The sequence below is a fragment of the Anastrepha ludens genome, chromosome 4, assembly GCF_028408465.1.
Source record: "Anastrepha ludens isolate Willacy chromosome 4, idAnaLude1.1, whole genome shotgun sequence".
Lineage (NCBI taxonomy): Eukaryota > Metazoa > Arthropoda > Insecta > Diptera > Tephritidae > Anastrepha > Anastrepha ludens.
The window spans coordinates 60,229,951-60,253,817 of NC_071500.1; the positions used below are offsets into that span (position 1 = coordinate 60,229,951).

Genomic DNA, 23,867 nt, shown 5'->3' on the forward strand with positions numbered 1-23,867 from the left:
GAAGCTGAAGTTTTGGTTAAAAAAATGACGTAAAGGCACAATTACACATAAATTCTCGCGTGCCGTTCGCATCAGTTTGACGCTACACCATCCTCCTCATATACGATTTAAGTTATATATTCAGTTATATTATTAAAATATATGTTATGAATTCTTTGTTATTCCATTTACCTTATTAGTTCAATGCGTTGTTAGATGGCTTACTAATAATTTCTTATGTCATTATTATTATGTTGTTTTAGTTTTTAGAATATAGAACTATGACCTAATAGTGTTTGTTGCACCTTAATTCATTGGTAAGCGTTTTTTTAATGATTACATATCTGTGATATACCCTGTATGTCAGCTGATTTACACACTTCAATTGTTCGTTTTTTTGTATTTTGCATTTGAGATTGGAAAATGCAATCAAATATAAAAATTTCTCGTGTTACTTGCAGAGGATTGCTTTTATTGGGAAACAGTTATGAACATCGGATCTCATTCTGCCATAAGCATACAATCGCAGGTAGTATCGGTGAAATTTTCATTAATGAATTAATTAAAAAAGTTTAAGTTTAGCGGTCCCACCCTTGGCGCCAGGCTATGATCCGAGAGCTGTAGAAAAAAATAAATATGTACATCGAAAGCCCCAGAAACTTGTTGGTGGAAAACATGGAGCATTTCGCATGCTTCTACCACCACCGAATGTAACCGGGAACCTACATTTAGGCCACGCGCTAAATGCGATTGTGCAAGATGTTATATGCCGGCAGCATCGACAACTAGGTTATGAGGTTGAATGGATACCAGGCACAGATCACGCAGGCATTGCAACGCAAGTGATTGTGGAGAAAAATTTGTTAAAAGAACGTGGCATTACACGACATCAACTTGGCCGAATTCCATTTCTGCTTGAAGTGTGGAAGTGGAAGCGAAAAAAGGGTGATAGCATCATTGACGATCTTCAAAAGCTAGGATGCACTCTCGATTGGGATAGTGAATATTTTACTATGGACGAGGTGAATTTGATTGAATTTTTTTAGATACCATTCGTGCAAATTGTAGAATATATTCCTACAGAGGCAATCGCGTGCGGTCAATACGGCATTTATACGGCTATTTGAAGAAGGTCTGATTCGACGTCGAAAATCACTGGTGAATTGGTCATGCGCTTTAGAATCGGCTATTTCTGACATCGAAGTAGATTTAATGGAGTTAAAGGGACCCACTAAATTGGCTATTCCTGGTCATGAGAAGAGTGTGGAATTCGGACGAATGTATGATATTAAATATCGTTTATGTGATTCAGATGAAGAAATAATAGTTTCCACAACACGCCCAGAAACTTTGCTGGGCGATGTGGCTGTTGCTGTGCATCCTCAAGACCCGAGGTACAGCAAATATCGCAACCAAGACCAAGTACTTCTGAATCATCCTTTTCGTAAGGAACCCATTCCTTTGATTTTCGATGTAATGGTTGATCAAGACTTTGGCACTGGTGCAGTGAAAATCACTCCAGCTCACGATCGTACTGATTTCGAAATATCTCAACTTCATCTGTTAGAGCCGATACAAGTATTTACAGAACAAGGCACAATTACGGATGAGTTTGAAGAATTTAAGTGTTTGCCAAGATTCGAGGCACGGGAGCGAATTCTGGATTCACTGTCGAATCTGCAGCTCCTCGAAGCTACAAAACCTCACTCTATGGTGTTGCCAATTTGCTCACGTACAAAAGATGTAGTCGAATATATGTTACGACCACAATGGTTTTTACACTGTAGACCTTTGGCGGATGCCGCTATGTCGGAAGTGCGCAGTGGTCGAATGAAGATTAAACCAGAGAATTTCGAAATTGATTGGTTCCGTTGGCTCGAATCTTGTCATGATTGGTGTATTTCCCGGCAGCTATGGTGGGGACATCAAATTCCCGCTTACTTTGCAAAGGATGTTGAAGGCAACACCTGTTGGATAGCAGCGTTAAGTGAAGAAGAAGCCACGAAGTCAGCTAAGCTGTTACTCAAAGCGGAAATGTGTAGTATTGAACGAGATCCGGATGTTTTGGACACATGGTTTTCCTCATCGTTACTTCCCTTCTCTGTATTTAATTGGCCCTCGACTGAGTACAAGACACGCTATCCATTAGATTTAATGGCGACCGGGCATGACATTCTATTTTTCTGGGTGGCTCGAATGGTAATGCTCGGAGTAAAATTAACAGGTGAGGCGCCATTTAAAAAGGTTATTTTAAATGGAATCGTTTGCGATGCGCATGGCCGAAAAATGTCTAAAAGTGTTGGCAATGTGGTTACGCCACAACAAGTGATTCAAGGCGCCAGCTTAGAGGTAGAATTATTGAGTTATTTTTAAATATTGAATTTAGATTTGTAGTCTGCTCTTGTTTCAGGCTCTTGAAACAGAACTGCAGGTATCACATGATGCTGGGCTACTTAACAAGGAGGAATTGAAGAAATCTTTCAAAGGCTTGCAAAAAATGTTTCCAAAAGGCATACAACAGTGCGGCACAGACGCACTTCGTTTTACCCTTTGCTGCCATAATATACAAAATCATTTTATCAATTTTGATGTGGCCGAGTGTTATACAAACAAACTATTTCTCAATAAAATTTGGCAGGCAACACGATACACTTGCAATGCTGCTGAAAAGCTGAACTTATCTCTGTCGGAAATTGAAAGCTTGGAAAATTGTCCGCTAGGTAAATGGGATCGTTGGATACTCAGTCGATTAGCTGACACTTTAACAACAGTTGCACAAAGTATCGATCAATATGAGCTTCATATGGCCACTTCAGTACTAAAGCAATTTTTTTATAATAACTTTTGCGACGTTTATCTGGTAAGCATTTTGTTTACTTATTTATTTTTTTAAATTTATTTTTAGTTTTGTATTCTTGAATTAAATAACCAAATTCTTAGTTGAATGAAAAAATATAATTTGCTTCTCACAGGAAACCACGAAACCGGCTATTAATGAAGGCACGGCAAATGGTTACATAAATTGTGCAACACTGGCGACTTGCCTTAGTTGGGGTCTCCAGTCGATGTCTGTTTTTACGCCTTTCATTGCCGAGGAGTTGCTGCAATATTTGCCACGCGGTATTACCCTGCAAATAAGTAAATACTTTGACGCAGATATTGAAGCGGAGATAGATATGATATTGACTGTTTGCCAAGCCGTTCGACAACTGAAAAGCCAAAATAAGATATCGAAAAAACATGAACCATGTGTTTACATATTTGCGGCGGAGAGGACAACTGCTGCTCAACTGGAGTTACATTTGAAGGAAATGAGTGCACTCACATTAACTAAAGAGGTGTTTGTTGAATACTTAGCTCCAACTGAACTGAAACAGCGTATGCAGAACTTCCAATTCTTCTCAACGGCGAAACATTACTGCTCCTTCGGTAATAATAATACTTAAAGATGAAGTAACAAAGAATTCATTTTGATATAATTTCATTTAAAATTTTCAACGCTTAGGTTTACAAGTCAATACAATTTACGAGCAAACGCGTCAAGAACAGAAGCAATTGCCAGTTAGTACCTTGAATCAAAAGAAACTAGAACGCCTTCAAGCGGAATTGGACCGCTATCGCATGAGAATCATTGAGGTAGGCTTCCAGCGTGCGGCCAGTGAAGAAGTGCAAAAACGTCATAACCAAAAGGTTGGTTCATTTGTATTCAAATGGAAATATTATTAAAAAAATCTATCTTCTTCTGTACAGATTCAGCAACTAGAATTAGAAATAAAAAATATAACAAATTTGGGCAGTTGAATGGTGCATTGTCAAAATTAAAAACTAGTAACGTTTTGTTAAGTTAAATTTGTTGTTGTTAGCTTAATATATACTGAGTTTAATGAAATTGGATTTATGTAGTAAATATTGAAGATTTTAATGTTTTCAGTGAGCCAAGTAAGAAATTGTGGAACAGCTTATCACTATCCATATTTATTTGCATTTATTCTTAGAAAAGTTTAATGTATTATACTGTCATCTACTTAAATGTACACCTTAAAGCGTAGAAAATCAAATTAGCGCTAGACTACAGGACACGCATTCTGCGAATACGACAAATAAAAGCCTCGATTTGACATGTCCAAGTCCTCATTTTCGTTCGTCACTGTATAAAGAACAAATGGTTTAGTCGAACTCGTTGTGTCCACCAACCCCAGTCCACAAAAACGATCGCTAGCCAATGAGGCACTATTCTGTGTTGGATTTGGTATGATAATAAAATCAGTTGTGCATTCTTGACTTTGTACAGTCGCTGTGCCGAGCAGCGATGGATCCACAACGGCTACATCATTAGTTAGCGTAAATGAGTATGAATCTGAGCTCACTTGACTCCACGTAATTGAGCACATGCCTGCGCCCATGCGTACGCAAATGCCATACTGCTGATTGGCGATTTGTCGGGTGCCTGGAACACCAATTGAGTTTGTTAGAGAATTGGCGGCAGAGTCATAGTTGAAACTTGATACTGTTCCGCTTGTGTCCATGTAGTATTGCAGGCAACCAGAGGGTCCTTGTGTTGCAGATGCACAAGCAATTTGAGCGATTTGTAGTTGCCATTGCCGATTGAATGTGTAGTCAGAAGATGTAGCCACTGAAATTGTAATTGGAGATTCGCCATTAAAATCGACGTAAACATGTTGTCCACTATTTTCACCACAAATCGTGGGAACACGCGAAGCGCCACCGGTAATAGTAAGGGTATCCGTTAGACAGAAACCATCACCACTCGGTGGAGCAATAGACAACGACAGGAAATCAATGCGGAGCTGGCAGATATTCGCATCGCATGGTGAGACAACAATTGAGCAGCTGTAAGGAAACTTATGTAAGTATTGATAAATATTAAAGTTATTTGACTTTAATACTTACCGTCCGCCACCGCTGTAAGTGCCTGGGTAACCTGAGTTATAGAAATAGGTATTGTTGTAGCTTGTGCTGGAACCGCAACCTTTTTGGTCTATAGTAAGTAATTAGAAGCGCAAGCATTTAGTGAAAAGATGTCTCTTTTTAAATAGTAGACGTATTTAGCTACTCACATATGCAACAAACAGCTTGAGTAGTAACCGAATTGCAGCTACCAGCTGCCACTCCGCCATTATCACTACATTCGCCACGAACCACGCACGTGCCGGCCAACAGATTAGCTCCCGTGCAGACATCATTAGCAAAACGTCCAATCGTGTAAAATGGAAACCCTGCAATGGAAGGCAGTGCACTTGTTAGAAATCACCTGCGCAAATAATCGGAGTCTTGTGAGAATTGTCGGAAATGTTAACCATATATTTGCACGTTTTTGATAAGACAAACTGTGGCTTATGCAATTTTGGATTTTCAAAGCAATAAATTCAGTTTCATACAGATTTTTATGTAATTAAGAAATGTATGAATACCCAGTAAACCAATACTTTACAGTAAGATATGCGCGCATGTATTCGTTTTTGTTGTTGTTGCAGCAGTTCACAAGGCCCTGGCGGTATGATATAGTCACCGGCCGTCACTTCGACGTTTTAACTAACGCAAATGTGCCAAGATGGCGTGACTGCCCCTGTCTAGCGTGCTGAACCTCAGCCCTCGTCTACGATGTATGCATAATAGTATACGATTTTTATCATCTTGCTTGCGGATATGACCAAAGATATAGCATAATGATAAAACACACCAAACTATTTAAAACCCTTTTTTGAGTGCACTGTTCGCCCGATTTCAATGAGACATACACCGAATTAAGAGAGTAATCCTCTGATATACGATAGCTGCGGTCCAAGAAACAAAGTTGCACGCTAGGTCATCTCTGATCACCAGGGATGGCTATAACGTGCACAGACACGATCGCGAGCGAGACAACGGTGGTGGCCTAGCGTTTATAGTCCACCACACTGTGCAGTATCGTCTTATCGATGAAGGAATCGACCCCAGGGACAGCACCTTAGAATGTCAAGGCATAGCTGTCCGGTCAGGCGATTCCGAGCTCGAAATTTTTAATATATACATACCCCCTGTCACCTGCTGCCCGGCAGGATATCACCCTGATATAGGTGCGCTCATCAGAGGTGAAAACCGATTGGTTGTAGGTGACTTTAATGCGCATCACGATCTTTGGCATTCAAGCCTGCCAAATGATCGTAGGGGACAGCAATTGGCAGAGCAGATAGACGACTCGACATTCAGCACAGTGAACGACGACGCCCCCACCAGGGTAGTGGGCAATTGTAGCAGCTCGCCTGACCTAACAATAGCTAGCGTGGGTCTGATAAATAGCATAACGTGGCGACCTATGCTATCGCTTGCATCAGACCACTTGCCCATTATCGTCTCGATCGAGAGACCTGCCGATTTCGTTTCCGCGAATCACCGGTCCTATTTTAACTTTATAAAAGCTAATTGGGCCGGCTTCACGGAATTCACCGAGGACACCTTCGCCGCTCTTCCCATCCCCACTGATGTGCGCGTCGGCGAACGCGCATTCCGCAAGGTGCTCACAGCTGCTGCTGCTCGCTTCATCCCAGCTGGATGTTATAAGGACATCCGTCCTCACTTCCCAGCAGAAGCAGCCAGTTTAGCAAACGAGCGTGACCACCTACGCCAGGCCGATCCCGGGGATCCCCGCATAAGGGATCTCAATTTGGACATCCGGCAACTGGTAAATCAACATAAGCGGACTAAATGGGTTGAGCACCTGAAGACTTGTAACCTCACCTCCGGAGTGAGTAAGCTCTGGTCCACCGTTAGGTCCCTGTCGAACCCGACGAAACACAACGACAAGGTGGCTATCACCTTCAACGGTTGTACTTCGTCGAACCCGAAGACATGCGCGAGCTATTTTAGCCGGCTGTTTACACTGCATCCTCCGGGCGACAGAACCAAACGTCGTGTTACCAGAAGGCTGCACAAACTGACGAACGACAGTGCGCCACTTACTTTCTCCGGTGATGAGGTTCAGGGGGCCATCAACAAGTCGAAATCATCGAAAGCCATTGGCCCTGACGGACTTAACGCGCTGATGCTGAAGCATCTGGGACCCCTGGGAGTAGGATACCTCACAAGGGTCTTCAATTTGTCTCTGGCCACTCTCATCATCCCTGACAAGTGGAAAGCAGGGAGAGTGGTCCCACTATTGAAACCTGGGAAACCCGCCAACCAAGGGGAGTCTTATCGGCCGATAACTCTCCTTTCCCCAGTAGTGAAGACACTTGAATCCCTCCTACTCCCACTCTTCACGACCCACCTGGCCCCAGCCCCACATCAGCACGGATTCCGACGAGTGCACAGCACCACCACGGCACTCACCGCCATAAACGCCCAGATAAATCGCGGGCTTAACCAAAACCGCCCCTGCGAGAGGACTGTCCTAGTAGCGTTGGACCTAAAGAAGGCTTTCGATACAGTCAGCCATTCCACGCTACTAGATGATATTTATCAGTCGACACTCCCGCCAGGGCTGAAGAGGTGGTCCGCGAACTACCTGAGCGGTCGGCACTCGTCAGTGATTTTTCGAGATCAAATGTCAAAGCAGAGGAAGATTAAGCAAGGCGTACCGCAGGGTGGTGTCCTTTCACCCTTGCTTTTTAACTTCTACATCTCGAAGCTCCCCCAACCACCAGCGGGAGTTTCCCTGATCTCATACGCTGACGATTGCACGATAATGGCGTCGGGCAATGACATCGATGGCCTGTGTTCCAAAGTGAACAACTACCTCACCGACCTTTCTCGCTTTTTCACTGCGAGGAATCTCCAACTTTCCCCCACCAAGTCCACGGCGACCCTTTTCACCACCTGGACAAAGGAGGTCGAGCTGTCCCTTAAGGTAAAAGTCGACGACACACCAATTCCGACTGTGAATAACCCCAAAATTTTGGGTGTAACCTTTGACAGCTCTCCTTCTCTGCGCATACAACCGCAATTGCCACTAAAGTCCAAAATCGCAACAAGGTCCTCAAATCGCTGGCCGGCAGCACTTGGGGCAAGGGCAAAGAACTGTTGCTTTCGACATTTAAGGCAATTGGCCGGCCGGTTCTAAACTATGCTGCGCCTGTCTGGTCGCCTGGTACTAGTGATTCGCAGTGGATAAAGCTTCAGACATGTCAGAATACCGCCATTCGGACAGCGACCGGGTGCCTCCTGATGTCACCCATACAACACCTGCACAACGAGGCACAAATGCTCCCAGTCGCGGAGCACAACAAATTGCTCAGCAAGCAGTTCCTGCTGGGGTGTTACCGCAGGTTTCACCCCTGCAGACACCTGCTTGAGCCTGAGCCGCCTCCCAGGCACGTCAGGAGACACCTCCTCGACTACGCTGACGAACTCCAGGACAAAACTGACCGAGACCTACTGGACCGGACAGTATTCAGACAGTCAATAAACGACATTCACCGGGAGTCCGTTACCACCTTCATGAACTCCCGTCCCGTGAATGCCGTAATCGGAGTCCAACCACCACCCATTGCAGATGAAGAGCTCCAGCTTCCCCGTGAGACTCGTGTAACATTGGCACAATTACGTTCTGGATATTGTAGCAGGTTAAACTCCTACTTATCCAGAATTGACCCTGACATACCAAACACATGTCCGGCATGTGAAGGTACCCCGCACGACACTAACCACCTCTTCACATGCCCCCTTAATCAGACTCATCTAACCCCCCTCTCCCTCTGGACCCAACCCGTCGAAACAGCATGTTTCCTGGGCCTACCCCTAGATGAGCTAGACGAAGACGACAGATGATATACCTACACTGACAGGGCTAACTATGCTGTTAAAACAACAACAACAACACCAACAAGTAATCCTCTGTTAACCCCGATATTTAGCGGGCGTTGCATCTGACATATGGACCAAAATATGAAAATCACTTAAGCTAGCGAACTGAAACCTGGTACGTATACAAAGAGTGATAAGTATTGGAAAAGTGAAAGTGGCACCTCTCATATAAATTGAAATATCCAAATTGCTTTTCTCCTGCTTTGATACAGTTACACAAATTACCAATACCTGTCTTATGTTGAAAACTGGTAGGTATTGAAAAAGGGCACGTTGCACCGCCTATACAAACATAAATCTCATATCGAATCAACGGAATTTCTCATAAAATAATTCTCATAACTAATCAGCAGAAATTTCAAAACCTTAAAACAATTTTTATGGATCGCTACCGGGGCTTGGAAAAAAATTGGCATTTTAAAATTGAATAAGACCTACTATCATACTTGCAGTGACAATTGTTATTGGCCGAATTTTCAAACACGGCGATACTAGTTAAGATTAATCATTGTCTTCATGCATTAAACAAACTTTTAGACTATCAGGTCAGTCCATGAGTTCGTGCGTTTTTTAAAGGTGATTTTAAAATTAATAAAAAAGATATTTAAAGTATCTATTATTCAATAATATAATTTCCTTCATTATTTACAATGTCTTCCCAGCGTTTAGGCAAATTTTTAATTCCCTGCTGAAAAAATTGTTTGTCCTTCGATATCCCTTTTTATAGCTTCTTTTGAGGGGTAGTTCTTGTTACTCATATGGGATTAAAGTCCACGGAAAAGGTGATAATCACAAGGTACAATATCCGGAGAGTATGGTGGAAGCGGCATTAGCTCCCATCTAAGCTCGTTCAGCTTGCCTAATGTTTGCCTTGCGGTATGAGGCCTTGCGTTGTCGTGGTGAAACAAAACTTTGCGTCTATTCACTAAAGACGGTCGATTTTTGTTAAGTGCCTCATTCAGGTTTGATAGCTGATGGGAATAATAATCAGTAGTTATCGTCTGGCTTGGTTCCAAAAGTTCAACAATAAACAATACCGGCCATATCCCACCAAATAGATAGGAGCATCTTCTTGGGGTGAAGTCCATCTCTAGGGGTCGGTTCTGGTGTTTCATCTTTATCTAACCATTGGCGTTTGCGAACAGGATTATTGTAGAGGAGTCATATTTCATCACCAGTAACGATACGGTTCAAAACATTTTCATTTTCAAACCGTTGCCGCAGCTGAGAACACACATTCACTCTCTTCTGAAGGATGGCGACGGAAAGTCTATGCGGAACCCAATTTCGCAGCTTTGAAACCTTTCCCAAGTGAACCAGGTGCCTGTGAACTGATCCATGCGATGAATTTAACCTCTGAGCTATCATATCGACTGTCAAACTTGGCTCAGCTTCCACGAGTTCGAGCGAGGCGTCGGAGTTAAAGACTTCAGGACGACCAGCGCGCGGGGCATCCTCCACGTCGCAGTTACCAATTCGGAATTTTGAAAACTACTTTTGCGCAGTCCTTACACTCACAGTATTCGTGAACAGTGTTTATTTCTGCAGCAGCAATTGTTGCATTTGTACCATTTTCATAAAAAAAATACAAAATATGCCTCTTATACGCGTTTGAAGATTCCATTTTATTTTTTTCCAGCACGCGCTTCTATCCGCGATTAAAATGACTTGTTGAATGCACAATATATCAAAGAAAATATAAATTGTTCAGTTATATTCCGCGAATAATTTTTTGTATGCAAAAATCGTACAAAAGTGAAGTTATGGGTAAAATACGCACGAACTTATGGACTGACCTGATATTTAATTATATTTAAATAGATGGAATGTTGTTGTATCAGCAAAAACATTTCCCAGACATGTATGCGGAGTGCTGCTGGAGTGGCATTCCTTGACAGGATATATATTAAATCCGGGTCGTTCCGGGCCGGAGTTCCTTAAGTACTTTTGAGAATTAGGAAAAATCAAAATTGAAATTATTTAAATACGATTTCATTTTATGCCAAGATCAACACTAACACTAAACATTTTGTAGAGAAAAATATCTAATCTTTGGTGGATTAATATATGGGTTATAGGATCATGGGGTCATAGAAGTCCTCAGCTATGTGTTTATTAAGATTAGGGGGCTATAAAGATTTGGGTTCATGAATTTATTACGATGGGATATCATTGAGTCAAAATTGTATGGGATTTGGTTAATTGGATTTAATGACATAATGTCGTTATGTGGCTTAATTGTTCAGAATATCGGTTTTTTGAGGTTATGAAAATCCTTAGGTGGAATTTAGTGAAACAAAGAACGTATAACAATGTGGTTTGATTTCTGAGCCCGAAAGTCGGTTCTTTTGGTATGATTCAATAAGGTTTGCTCAGTAAGCAGCTTTCTCATTTGCTTTTCACAAATTGTCTCCCTTAGCAAGACATTGGGTTGCTAACTCTTATTTTCAATAGCTACATACGTTTGTGTTTAAAAAATGTACACTTATAAAACTGAAAATGGATAATTGGACCATAAGAAAGATTTTTTTCTTCGGTTTTTGAAAATATTGAAATGGTTCACTCAAAAACGGGCTAATAACTTTACTATAAGCAGTGCGGTTTCAAAAGGTCAAGAATATTGCACCAGCTGGCTTGAGTTAAAATATAGGGTTGGGAAATAAGTTCATAGCGTTTTTATATTTCTTTTATTTTACAACGATTTGTTTACTGTTTGCAAATGTTAAGTATTCATTCGATAGAACTCTTTCTGCTCTACAAAGCTATGTTAATCGTATTATTCGACACCTGCTCTTCTTTGCTTTTCATTGAAGTTAAAAAGCTGCCGAAGCAATCCAGGACATTTGCGACGTGTATGGAGAAGGTATCATAGACGAGTCTACAGCACGGAAATGGTTTTCAAAATTCAAAAATAGCGATTTTGACGTCGATGACACGTCCCGCAGCGGAAGTCGTCTGAAGACGCTGTAGAACTTTTGAAGAAGAACGATCACCAAACTAATCGTGAGCGATCATAAAACGATTCTCAATCACCTTCGTTCAATGGGATCCTGGGTGCCTCACGAGCTTAACAAAAAAAACAAAGAAAGTCGCCTTCAAATTGCTTTTTAGCATCTCGCCTGCTATCGAGCAACACGCGGTCATAAGTAGCGCTTTTTGTACCGAATCGTCACGGGAGATGAGAAATGGTGCCTACACATCAATATGAAGCAAAGAAATGAGTGTGCGGCTGCAGAAAATATGCCAAAGCCGAGAGTCAAGCCGAATCTTCAGCCAAAGAAGATCATGATATGTTTGGTAAGAATGGGAGGGTATGGTGCACTCGAAAATGCTCGAAAAGCATGCCACGGCCAACAAGGAGCTCTACATTGCCCAGCTACACCGCATGAATGATGATATTCGACTGAAAGGACCTGACGAAAACGCCAGGTCCCATGTTGCACACGTCGTCAAAGCAGCAAATGGGAGCTCTTCAGCATCCGCCGTATTCTCCGGACCTTACACCGACCGATTACCATCTTTCCCGCTTCCTGTCAAACCATATGAAGGGCGTTACCTTCGATAACAAAGAGTCCTTAAAAACTGGCCCAATAGCTTCTTTGACACCAAAACAGGCGATTTTTGGAGGAACGGCATCAACAAATTGGTAGAGAGGTGGGAAGAGGTTGTAAACAGCAACGGCGAATATATAATTGATTAAATTATTGATATAAATATTGTTTTCTTTTTTTAAATGGAAGTCTTCGGCAAAAACGCTACGAACTTATTCACCAACCTAATACATGCATATATATAAATATATAATATATATAAAAGAAAAAATATTAATTTTTTATTTTAAAAAATTTTAAATTAGTGTACAGTGAAAATTCAGTCCATAAGTAGAACTATTAGTAGGAACTACAAAATTTATCGCTACTTGATAACAAGTGAGCATGTTCATTATGGACTGGACCAAAAACGCTATCGTCGGTGGTCATGTCAGATGTCTCCAGCCCATCTGGCGGGGTTTATTCAAAATATTTCTGTTGTAAATTCCGTCGTACGTCAATCATATTTGGCACTTGAGCACTAGACAAATGTAGTATACAAACAAACAAGCAAAGGAGCGCGTGAAGGTCAAATAAAGATCTCTATCATTCAAAAAAATAACTCATCAGTCCTACTCCGGCTCACATTGAGAGTATTTTTGCGTAAAACTCTTTTCCGCGTGGGCGGCCACCTTGTACAGAGCTTGTTATTCAGCTACACGCGACCACAAGATTACGTTAAAATTTTTACGCGCAGGCGGACTTGATTAATTATAAAATGCACTCATTGCATCGTTTTTGCAGGAATATTTGTATGTACGTATCTTTACTTAATCTGACACGAAGCATTTTTACTTACTAAGACATTCTTTTAAGAATAATATTTTGTTTAAGAAATAATTTTTTTTGTTTTTAGATTCGTGGAAGTACGAAAATTTCGTATACAAAAATGTATTAGTAAACCGTGTACCTACTTCCAAAATCGTGTAGAAAAAAGCCGTGTAAAAAGAGTATCGGGTGTACTATATATTCCAAATAAAGCTATATGTACTTATATGTACGAGTATAATTACAGTACCTCCAAGCGAAAGTCGTCCATCCACCTAGATATTGGTTTTACATTAAATAGGGGGACTTCCAATGCAATAAAAACTAATGGGTTTTATTTAATTAATATAGTATACTGGCTAGTGCATTAAACAGCAAGAGCAAAATTTGAAATGCTCCCTTATTTATTAAAATAAAGAGACATTATTTAACAAGTGGCAATTTTCAACACAAAAGCCAAACTGTACAGTGTTATTTTATCAGGCAAAATTGGCTGCAAACACACGTAAGTTCATTTTTATTTTTATTTTTAAAGTGGAGGAATAAGTCCCAAACATTAAACTTCTTTGCCACATGTCGAATATTGTGTCATTTGTTGATAAAGGATAATAAAAAATTGAAATGGGCAGACAAAGAGTTGCCCGTGTTGAAGTGCAAAATTAGTAATTCATCATTACGAAAATCAAAAATCGCTTCGGGAAATATACAGTACATCATAAAACGGTACAAAGAGTTCTATCCTCTTAAAAATAGATTAAAAGTTTCAAATAACGAGTGATGTACAATATATTCTACGATAAGTCAAAAGGATTCATTTTTTAGTGCACCGCAATTCGCAACAATCGCGGCAAATTATTTGGGGAAAAAATGTTGTCCACCGACAATTAATTAGAAATATACTCAATAAGGCTGATATCAACGGCAAAAGAGCAAGGCATAAACCCCATATCAACGAACGTAATCGTAAAGCAAGGCTGCGATTTTCAAGAAACATCAATCAAAAGATTTCTCATTTTGGCAGAACGTGCTATTCACTGATGGAAGCAAGTTCAACCTCTTTGTTCAGATGGCAGACCCTATGCATGGGGAAGATCAAATGAAGCGTTACTTGCCAAAACTACGAAGCCGATACAGCAAAGCACGGTAGCGGGTCAGTAATGGTGTGACGTTCATTTTCTGTATCTGGGCCAGGAGAATTGCATTTTATTGAGGGTATTATGAATTGGGCTGTGTATTTGAACATTTTAGAAGAAAAATTGGCACTTTTTAAAGAAAAACTTGGTCTAGGCGAAGATTTGCATTTTTATCAGGGCAATGGCCCGAAGCATAAAGCGTATAATGTGTGATCGTGGTTGCTATATAATAGTGTGCATGTCATAGATACACAAGCCCAGAGTCCAGATTTAAACCCCATTGAGAACTAGTGGAGCCTTCTCGTTGGGAAAGTTCGTCAGCATAGCGTAAGTTCAAAAGATGACATGAAGAGGGTCCTTCAGGAGAAATGGCAAAAAATTGAGCCCAGCTTTTGTGAAAACTTGTTAAAAGTATGCCAAAGATAACAAATGGTTATCAGAAACAAAGGAATGCACACGAAATATTAATAATTACATTAATTTTACTTTTATATAATGTACGAGTTTCACTTTGACGTTGAATTACATGCAAAAATTAAAAACCTCATTTAAAATGTAATTGAATTAAAAATTTGAGTTTAATTATTTTGTTCTTGATTGATATCACTGTAGTAATAAAATATGGAATAACTTTTTTGAACCGTTTGTTTTACTTATGATTTATGAAAATAAATATTTTTTTTTGAACTGTACAAGTTTCGCTTGAGGCTACTTTGTATTTATTTGTTACTGGTTTTTGCTTTTGGCTGTTTGGTTGTAAATTGGAGCAAACAACTTCGTACTAATTCCTACCACCTGGCGTACCGAGAACTTTATTTTGCTTGTATTTACAATAAATACAGTAATGTGCGATAAAATATGGTAGAGTCGTAGCCTTGTTGATGTTTTTCACTGTATTATAAATTCCATTAACTAGCTGTACTTTATAATCACCCGCAATATGACTGCTCTGCCGATATTTCATTTATAAAAAACATATCACAATTTTGTCTTTTTATGAAAATTGCCGTCATATGAGAAGATCGTGGTTATTGACAGATTACGCTCTATCTCAATACCAAACTACCTTGGACAAAGAGTAATAAGTGTGCCAGATTTCATTCAATTTTTTTTATATTGTATTTGTTCGAGTTATAGTGCGCATGAGCGCACGGACACACAGAATAGCTAATCGTTTCCTCTCATTCTGAACATTTAGGATTATATAAGTATGTATGTCTACGAGGTGTGTTCAAAAGTATCGCGAATTTTGAATTTTCGCAGGTTAGGTATATTCGAATTTTGAATTTTTTTGTGGTGTGATGTTGGTACTCATGTCTCTCACACATGCCGACGAGTTCGGCCATTCTGAATGTTCAGTTAATTGTTGGCAGCTGCTTTGCTTGCACGTGTTTCGGCTCGTCTTCGATTTTCACCTATTCAAAAAGATGGATCAAAAAACATTGACTGTGTCATACGGAGAAGCTACTTTGGACCAAAGCAACGTTTATCGGTGGTACAAAATGTTCTCAAAAGGCCGAGAAAATGTGAACGATGAAAAGCGTGCCGGACGTCCGAGTACTTCAACAACAGATGAAAAAAGTGATGAAGTGAAGAAAACGGTATTGGCCAATCGTCGAATCACCGTTAGAGAAGTTGAGGACCTAGACATATCGATTGGCTCGTGCCATTCGATTTTTTTCAATGATTTGGGCATGAGATGGGTCGCCGCAAAATTCATACCAAAACTGCTCAATTTCGACCAAAAGCAGCATCGCATGAACATTGCTAATGAGATGTTGGACTCTACCTGCGACGACCCAAATTTGCTCCAGAGAGTCATAACTGGTGACGAATCGTGGGTTTATGGTTATGACGTGGAAACCAAAGCTCAATCATCTCAATGGAAGCTGCCGCACGAACCAAGACCGAAAAAAGTACGCCAAGTTCGGTCGAATGTAAAAGTTTTGCTTACCGTTTTCTTCGATTGCAGGGGCGTTGTGTATCATGAGTTCTTGCCACAGGGTAAAACGGTCAATAAGGAATATTATCTACAAGTTATGCGCAATTTGCGCGAAGTTATCAAAATAGATATTAATAAATAATTTTTGAAAAAACACAAAATTCACGATACTTTTTGAACACACCTCGTATATCTCTCTCAATTTCTCTATGCCGTTACATACAATCATTATATGAACATATTAGAACTGCTTAAAAATTAAAAAAACTAAGACCTTAGAACTTAAAAGTTTTAATTAATTAGTACAATTTCTATATATTATATGTTTTTTTAAATTAATCATTTTTTAAATGCTTCAAAGTTTTTGTAAAGGGATGTTCCATTTCATCGCACAGCACTGTATATATGTATATCTATGCATGCACTTTATGGAGTTTTGCTTGTAAGATGAAATTTGTTCGGTGGACGCCAAAGATCCTTTTCAGTTGGATCTCAAACGACAGAGTTTAGATTCATTACCTCAGAAAATTATGTATTTTCCAAAAACTTGGATATGTCTCTTTGGCGTACAAAAGTCTGCATTTTTGATTATTTTTGGAAACAAGTGGTTCGCCTTGCGCTATGCACTGAGGTAATTTTTTTTCTATTGAATCGTCTACTAAATGTTTTAGGAAATATAATATATGGATGACATTGCACTCTGGTTAGCGCTGGAGCTGTTAAATGGGCCTGCGAATGGGGCTCTGTGTGTATGAGCTGGTTCATCTTCTCTAGGGGTGTTGTTTTGCGCGCTGGTCGTTGCTCTTTTTCTGCGTTACCATATTTCTGAAACATATTCTGTGTCCTGTACATCTTTAGAAAGTCGCAAATGCTTCGATATTTAGAGAATTGTGCTTCCAGATGATTTAAATTCTGAGTAAGCTGTAGCTGCGCTTCATAACACCAGCGTTATTTCGCCATGAGTTTGTTGTTTTTTATCTCTGCTTATAGAAGTAATCTAACGTTAACACTTACCAAAAAGTCAGCTAAATTGAATAACGTGAAAATAAGTTTTCTTATCTGAGCTAAATTCGGGCCCAGCTTTAACTGGTACTACTAACATCTAAGTGAGTTTTATGACGAAGGTAGGAATATATCAAACACCGTTAATTGCGATACTTGCTCTCTACTTAGTAAACAACTTTCCAAGAAAAATGTTTGTAATCGTTTAGTATGCTAAGAGAAAGAACTGTAGAGAGAATTTTGTCTTAGCATAGAGTGCTAAATTCGTGATGACCACTGCATATATCCCCATGTACAAAAATTATATTATGCCATTGTACAGGGTGTTTTTTTTAGAGGTTAGGTTTTCAAGTTGGCACTACTTTATTCGTAGATGGTCTTTTTGACAGCTGTCACTTGATTTATGCTCAGTTTGGTTTGCCATTTCATAATGAATAGATTTACACCTGAACAACGTTTGCAAATCGTGCAAATTTATTACCCAAACGAGATGCCCACAGATCCCGATTTTCACAAGAAAATTTTGTTCAGCGATGAAGCTCACTTTTGGTTGAATGGGTATGTCAATAAGCAAAATTGTCGCATTTGGGGTGAACATAATCCACAAGCCATTGCTGAGACTCCGTAACATCCTCAAAAAGTCACTGTTTGGTGTGCTCTATGGGCAGAGGGAATCATTGGTCCATATTTCTTTAAAAATGAAGCCGGCCATAATGTTACAGTCAATGGAGAGCGCTATAGAGCCATGATTAATGACTTTTTCGTGCCTGAATTGGACGATGTTGATGTGGACGACCTTTAGTTCTAACAAGACGGCGCTACATGCCATACAGCCAACGCAACAATCGATTTATTGAAGGAAACTTTTGGTGAGCGCATTATCTCGCGCCGTGGACCTGTGGCGTGGCCTCCAAGATCGTGCGATATAACACCGCTGGACTATTTCTTGTGGGGCTATGTGAAGTCGCTTGTCTACGCAGATAAGCCCGAGACGATAGACGTCTTGGAAGAGAATATTCGGCGCGTTATTGCTGACATACGGCCCCATTTCTGCAAAAAGTGGTCGAAAATTGGGCCTCTCGGCTGGAATTTATTCGAGCCAGTCGCGGCGGCCACTTGCCCGAAATAATTTTTAAAACATAATGGCAAACCTTTATCTTTATATATTAATAAAGCTAAATTCTTGGCCATAACATTAAATTATATACGTTTTATTTCATCTTGAAAACCTAACCTCTAAAAAAACACCCTTTAGAAAAGTATAATTCTATCAGGATGATAATTGCTATAATTATGTATATGTTGGCCTGAAAAACATATGAAATAGGGCAAACTTGTTTGGTTTAGTTAGCACTTTACGATAGATTATGGTTTGTTGTAACAGTGTATTTAACCGGAAGCCGTTAAATGCAATCCACTAGCGTTCTTAACAATTCTTTAAATACCCCAAGTGTTCTCAAACGACTCGGAATTATTGGTTAAACATAGATAAGCATACATATGTATTAATGTAAGTATGTATTTAGTTTTCGTCCATATGAATAACACATTGTCGATGAGTTGAACGAATTGGATTTTTGGATGATTTCGTCAGCACTCGCGTACATATACTCACATCTACGAGATCTCGAATGTGAATGATTTTGAAGCATGTCAGTGGTGGTGGTCATTGATGCGATAGGTGCTTCTAATGAATTTCGAAATGATAATACTGTTGGATACTCATCAATATCCTTACATATCACATAACCGACAATGCCAAGCGTTAACAAACCGGCGATTAAGGTGATTGAAGTCATTTTTGTTTTTTATTTAAATTTACTTTCCAAAAATTTTGTCTTCAAATTTTCTTTTATTTAGTTTAAGCGTTTTGGCCTTATATCTCTGCACTTTAACCCTTTTTCCACAGTTTCCTTTATATCCCTTACAACCACAAATATAACTTCACTTCACAAGCAATCAGCGCCGTTACGAAATGTGCGCTCTGCAAGAATTTACGAAAGTAAATGCCGATTTTCTGCGTTGAACCACTAGATATCGGCCGACAGCTGGAATATGGTTCTGCATTTAGTAGTTCCATCTAAACCTCTTTTGCTTCTGCTGAAGGTGTTAATTGGAATTGATCATGCATGCTCTCTTTCGATTGCCAGAGTGTGTAAGTGAGTAACTTGATGGCAAGCTGCTGCTACTTTGTTGCCAGAAAATGACCGCGATTAATCAGTTAAATATGTGAATATAGTTCAACACGATTTTTTGTTGGTATTTTGCTTTTAACATGATCGTGATGATTACGCACATTTATATTGGTATGTATGTATGTACATATGCATATATTCAGTGTCTACGAATATTCTTCGGACCCCAAGCGTCATACATACATACTTGCATATGCATATATATCCCATTTTACGCATAAAAAGTAAATTCGTATTTGTGTAACGGTTTTAAATTCACTTGCTATATCATTAAGGTATGACAAGCTCATTATAACATTTTACTGAGACTCATAGAATGGACAGAAAAAAGAATGTTGATTAAAAAAAGAAAGTTAATATAAATTACTAAAATAAATTTGTTTGGTATTCACCATTTTTCTTTCCAGATTTAAAATCTCGTTTATAATAAAAGAAGTAGTAATTATTCCGCTTGAATGTTTTGGTATCCAAAGACTATTTTATACCATCTCCGACGATTTCTTCGAGATAGAAGTACACTCGGAGCTTTGTCATATCCTGCCAAAACTGAGAAATTTTTATTCTTGTGTGACGCCGGATATATGTACATATACATAAGTCCAGGTCGTTCTAGTAACACAAAACTGACGGGCGTGGGAGTGACCTTAATTCTTTCATTTCATGATGACATCCAAACCAATACCAAGCGAATGGTAGTCCTGCAAGAACTCAATTGGCTACCACTGCCAGATAAAATACATTGGATTTTTTGTACATGAACATTTTAAGGTACTAAATATATCGAGTTGCGTATACTACATGTTATTTTTCCCCCATTCTCCATTAGTAAATTTGCAAAAAGCGTAGTACTTGCCTTAATTATAAAGCCATTTGTAAAAAAATAAAATTTACATAATTTCATATCGGGCCATATTTTAATTGCTTCCATGACATAATCCAATATAGAAATAACAGATAAAACTGCAAATAAAATATTGAACTTCTTTAAGGGTACATAAAAATGTATACAACTACATAGATTTGTATTTAAAATTAGGGAACGCTGCAACTAATGCAGCAGGAGCAGCTGCATCTACCTAGCTATATTTATTTTACTCAATTTCAATGATTGCACCAACTTTGCTAAATGCTTCCTTCAGTTTTTCTGCCTCTTCTTTTGGTATGCCTTCTTTGACAATAGTCGGTGCACTTTCAACGAATTTCTTGGCTTGCACCAAATTCATGCCTTCCAAAAGATTCTTTACCTCCTTGATCAGCGCCACTTTTTGCTTTTCGTCGAACTTCAGTAATTTGACTTTGAATTCAGTCTGTACTTTTTTTGGTGCTGCTTCTTCTTCCTCCTCTTCTCCCCCGGCTGCTCGTGCTGGTCCAGCAGCAAATTGTGGTACGAACGATGTTTCAGGTAAATTTAATTTCTTTTTGAGCAATGCACTGAGTTCAGAAACCTCCAGTAAGTTCAATGCTGCTATACTGCTAACAATGTTGTCCAATTTTGGATTTGGTGGTTTTGCTTCACTTTCCGGGGGTGGTGGTACTAATTTTTCAGCGCCGCTAGTAGCAGCAGGCGCTGTTACTGCAGAATACATACGTACACGACCAGTGTGGCGAGCGAATTGACGCATGGCGAGACGGCTGAAGTTCATGATGGAAGTTTTTCCCAAATCGTATATTAACTGCAATAAAAATCGGTTTATTATTAATACAAGATATTGCTTTTATAAAAATTCGTTTGTTCTTACAACGTGCCTGTTATGTGACCAGCCGTCAAAAATAATCAGCTGCGATGTAAATTGTCAAATGCGCTACTGCCTCTTCTTTTCAATGATCCATTCAAAATAAACGCTTTTATACCATTGCGAACTAATACAGCACAAATGAGTTAACAAAACAAATGGTGGAATTTTTTAGATGCCAGAAAAGTGGATTCAGTAGAATAAATAGTTGTGTAGTATTCATTGAAATTGACGCTAATCAGCTTTAAATTAAACATAAAGTATGTCTGAAGAAGTGGAGGTGAAGTTGGAGAAATCGGACACTCAATCAGACTCGGAAGAGGGCGGTGGAAAAATTGCATTTAAAAAGAAGCCACGGAAGAACATTCGACAGAGGAGGGCTTCATATTCTGATGAGGAAAAACAAGAGGATGAAATGTAAGTTTCGAAATTTGCTAGTTATAAACTCCATTGCATATTTTATTGTCACGTTATAGCGCTGTACTTGGAGAAATAAAGGTACGACAAAAATTACGCCAGCGACCCCATGGTGTAAGTGTAATTGGCTTGGCATTGGGCAAGAAGCTGGCGCCGGAAGAAGAAATCGCTATTGTAAGTTAAGAAAAACTTAAAAATTAGTGTTAATAAACAACATTGTTATAACTTTACAGAAAGATCCATTTAACGTAAAAATTGGCGGCTTAGTGAATATGCAGGCTTTGAAGTCGGGAAAGCTGAAGGAGCCGGAAGACGCCTACGATGTAGGCATTGGCACACAATTCTCTGCAGAAACCAATAAACGCGATGAAGATGAAGAAATGATGAAGTATATTGAACAGGAATTGCAGAAAAGGAAAGGTTTATCTAAAGCAACTGCCGATAATGAGGAAGGCGATCCAAATAAGTACCTGACACCTGAAGAGGCTGCTTTGTTAGCGTTGCCTGACCACTTGCGACACTCCTCCTCTAATCGTTCGGAAGAAATGTTGTCCAATCAAATGTTAAACGGTATCCCGGAAGTAGATTTAGGCATTGAGGCGAAAATTAAAAATATTGAGTCGACTGAGGACGCCAAACAGAAGCTACTGCAGGATCAAAAGAACAAGAAAGATGGCCCGTCACAATTTGTGCCGACAAATATGGCAGTGAATTTCATGCAACACAATCGCTGTAAGTAAAAAAAGAGGAAGAGTTTTGTAGTTAATTTTATATTTGACAAGAACTGCTCGCTTCATTTCTCTTTTTTTATTTCAGTTAACATTGAAGATAACGAGCAAAAACGTCGCAAGCGCGATTATGTTGCGCAAAATGCCCAACAGCAACAACAGCCGAATCATCAAGCCAACGTGGTGAATGGTGTTAAGCGTGCAACAGATGACTATCATTATGACAAATTTAAGAAACAATTTCGCCGTTATTAAAGAAATTAAATTTATAGAGTAGCTTGAAAAAAAACTAACAAATTAAATGGAAAATAGCAGTGATCCATGGGCAAGGTATTAATGAGATTTCCAGGCAACTCTACAATACCGTATATCATCTACAAAATCGGCTCTAAAACCTGCTGAACTCGTTTAATCATATGCGAGTAGAAAATATCTTTCTTAAATCGTACGGATCTCCGTGCGTGGAACTTATCTATAGAAGAATCTTGGGTAGTTGACGCCACAATGTAATAAATATGTTTTTATTGGATATGCATTTTATTAATGCATTTAGACTTTGTGCTATTTATAATAAAATAAGGTCATATTAAAATAAATAGGTTCCAAATTGTATTTTAATAGTCGGAAACTTATTCCTGAGATCATTCAAACCGCCTGTGGCCAATAAGAAACTCTTTATCTCCTCTGTGAACAGATTATTGTTCCAAAGTAGATATATAGTACATCTTTAATAAATCTGCGTTGAAATTTCTACCCTAAAACCAAAACAAATCGAGGGACTTCTATCTCCTAGTGCTGAAGCAGGCAGTACTGGTATAATTTTTACATCCACTTGGAGAATGTCGTTATTTTTCAATTTTAATACTATCATAACTTCTTCTATCCAATGTAATATTGTTCGATGCAAATTGTAACTCAATAAATGAGATCGTCATTTCAAAAAGTTGCTAATTTTACCGAAGTTGCTGCTATTTCCAAAAGTTATTTTGCATTTAAGTATTGTGTTGTCTGTGTTAATTGTGCATTGGTAGGATTGTTTGAGTGTGTGAAATCAACTACTGTCAAAGGAAAATTTGATATTAAAAAAATTATACAGTATTAATTTCTTACAGTAACAGTAGACTTGCTATAAAGCTGTAGTTATTTCATGTATTGTTGTTTTTGTTGCTGTTTAACTTAATGCCCTGAATCTGTTACTTTTGAGAAACTAGTTGTGCAATTCGAAATCAGATTACAAAAAAAAAAACTTATTTTTACATATGTATATATAAGGTGGCGCAAAATTAATCACCCTATCGGAAGATTTATAATTTTTGTAATTGGCGCCGTTGTCAATCATATTTGATACCTGGGAACTACAATAGATAATTGCAGCATACAAACATACAAACAATAGAGCGCGTAAAGGTCAAAATAAACATTAACATAAACAAAATACAGGATCAACTGTCTGTTAATTGGGCCAAAATACCTGCAAGTCACATTCGGGCGGCTTGCGATTCGTTTCTGGACCGCCTACAGCCCATAGTCAAGGCAAAAGGTGGTCATATCGAGTAAAAGTAAATTGATTCTTAATTT

At 39.1% G+C, this 23,867-nt stretch overlaps 4 protein-coding genes across 5 annotated transcripts; 2 read left to right on the plus strand and 2 right to left on the minus strand.

Moving 5' to 3' along the window:
- Window positions 1-349: 349 nt before the first annotated feature.
- LOC128862575 (valine--tRNA ligase) lies at window positions 350-4,109 on the plus strand. The gene is made up of 7 exons (XM_054101293.1): window positions 350-508; window positions 562-1,001; window positions 1,063-2,328; window positions 2,390-2,839; window positions 2,952-3,408; window positions 3,485-3,669; window positions 3,730-4,109. Exons 1-7 carry the CDS (start codon window positions 403-405, stop codon window positions 3,778-3,780), a joined length of 2,955 nt encoding a protein of 984 aa, XP_053957268.1. The 5' UTR covers window positions 350-402; the 3' UTR covers window positions 3,781-4,109.
- On the minus strand, window positions 4,043-19,413 carry LOC128862576 (uncharacterized). The gene is made up of 4 exons (XM_054101294.1): window positions 18,832-19,413; window positions 5,058-5,216; window positions 4,891-4,978; window positions 4,043-4,830 (listed from the first exon to the last, which is right to left on the minus strand). Exons 1-4 carry the CDS (start codon window positions 19,013-19,015, stop codon window positions 4,044-4,046), a joined length of 1,218 nt encoding a protein of 405 aa, XP_053957269.1. The 5' UTR covers window positions 19,016-19,413; the 3' UTR covers window position 4,043.
- Window positions 19,414-20,303: 890 nt separating this feature from the next.
- On the minus strand, window positions 20,304-21,230 carry LOC128862578 (50S ribosomal protein L7/L12). Of its 2 annotated transcripts, none has more exons than XM_054101296.1 (2): window positions 21,151-21,230; window positions 20,304-21,084 (listed from the first exon to the last, which is right to left on the minus strand). In XM_054101296.1, exon 2 carries the CDS (start codon window positions 21,052-21,054, stop codon window positions 20,503-20,505), a length of 552 nt encoding a protein of 183 aa, XP_053957271.1. In that variant the 5' UTR covers window positions 21,055-21,084; window positions 21,151-21,230; the 3' UTR covers window positions 20,304-20,502. The 2 variants fall into 2 exon arrangements, with proteins under 2 accessions (XP_053957271.1, XP_053957272.1); XM_054101297.1 differs by having other exon boundaries at window positions 21,158-21,181.
- Window positions 21,231-21,299: 69 nt separating this feature from the next.
- Window positions 21,300-23,241, plus strand: LOC128862577 (splicing factor C9orf78). The gene is made up of 4 exons (XM_054101295.1): window positions 21,300-21,561; window positions 21,621-21,735; window positions 21,795-22,293; window positions 22,378-23,241. The coding sequence occupies exons 1-4, from the start codon at window positions 21,407-21,409 to the stop codon at window positions 22,542-22,544; spliced, it is 936 nt and encodes a 311-aa protein (XP_053957270.1). The 5' UTR covers window positions 21,300-21,406; the 3' UTR covers window positions 22,545-23,241.
- The last annotated feature ends 626 nt before the right edge of the window (window positions 23,242-23,867 follow it).

What these genes read in the sequence shown, in the direction of transcription:
- LOC128862578 (XM_054101296.1), bottom strand. Translation starts at nt 21,054, where the DNA reads ATGAACTTCAGCCGTCTCGCCATGCGTCAATTCGCTCGCCACACTGGT.
- LOC128862577 (XM_054101295.1), top strand. Translation starts at nt 21,407, where the DNA reads ATGTCTGAAGAAGTGGAGGTGAAGTTGGAGAAATCGGACACTCAATCA. An exon ending in GAAAAACAAGAGGATGAAAT is followed by an intron (nt 21,562 to 21,620) that starts GTAAGTTTCGAA and finishes GTCACGTTATAG; the next exon opens with CGCTGTACTTGGAGAAATAA. An exon ending in CGGAAGAAGAAATCGCTATT is followed by an intron (nt 21,736 to 21,794) that starts GTAAGTTAAGAA and finishes ATAACTTTACAG; the next exon opens with AAAGATCCATTTAACGTAAA.
- LOC128862576 (XM_054101294.1), bottom strand. Translation starts at nt 19,015, where the DNA reads ATGACTTCAATCACCTTAATCGCCGGTTTGTTAACGCTTGGCATTGTC. An exon ending in ACATTCGAGATCTCGTAGAT is followed by an intron (nt 5,217 to 18,831) that starts GTGAGTATATGT and finishes CTTCCATTGCAG; the next exon opens with GGTTTCCATTTTACACGATT. An exon ending in TCAAGCTGTTTGTTGCATAT is followed by an intron (nt 4,979 to 5,057) that starts GTGAGTAGCTAA and finishes TACTTACTATAG; the next exon opens with ACCAAAAAGGTTGCGGTTCC.
- LOC128862575 (XM_054101293.1), top strand. Translation starts at nt 403, where the DNA reads ATGCAATCAAATATAAAAATTTCTCGTGTTACTTGCAGAGGATTGCTT. An exon ending in CCATAAGCATACAATCGCAG is followed by an intron (nt 509 to 561) that starts GTAGTATCGGTG and finishes GTTTAAGTTTAG; the next exon opens with CGGTCCCACCCTTGGCGCCA. An exon ending in GAAACATTACTGCTCCTTCG is followed by an intron (nt 3,409 to 3,484) that starts GTAATAATAATA and finishes TTCAACGCTTAG; the next exon opens with GTTTACAAGTCAATACAATT.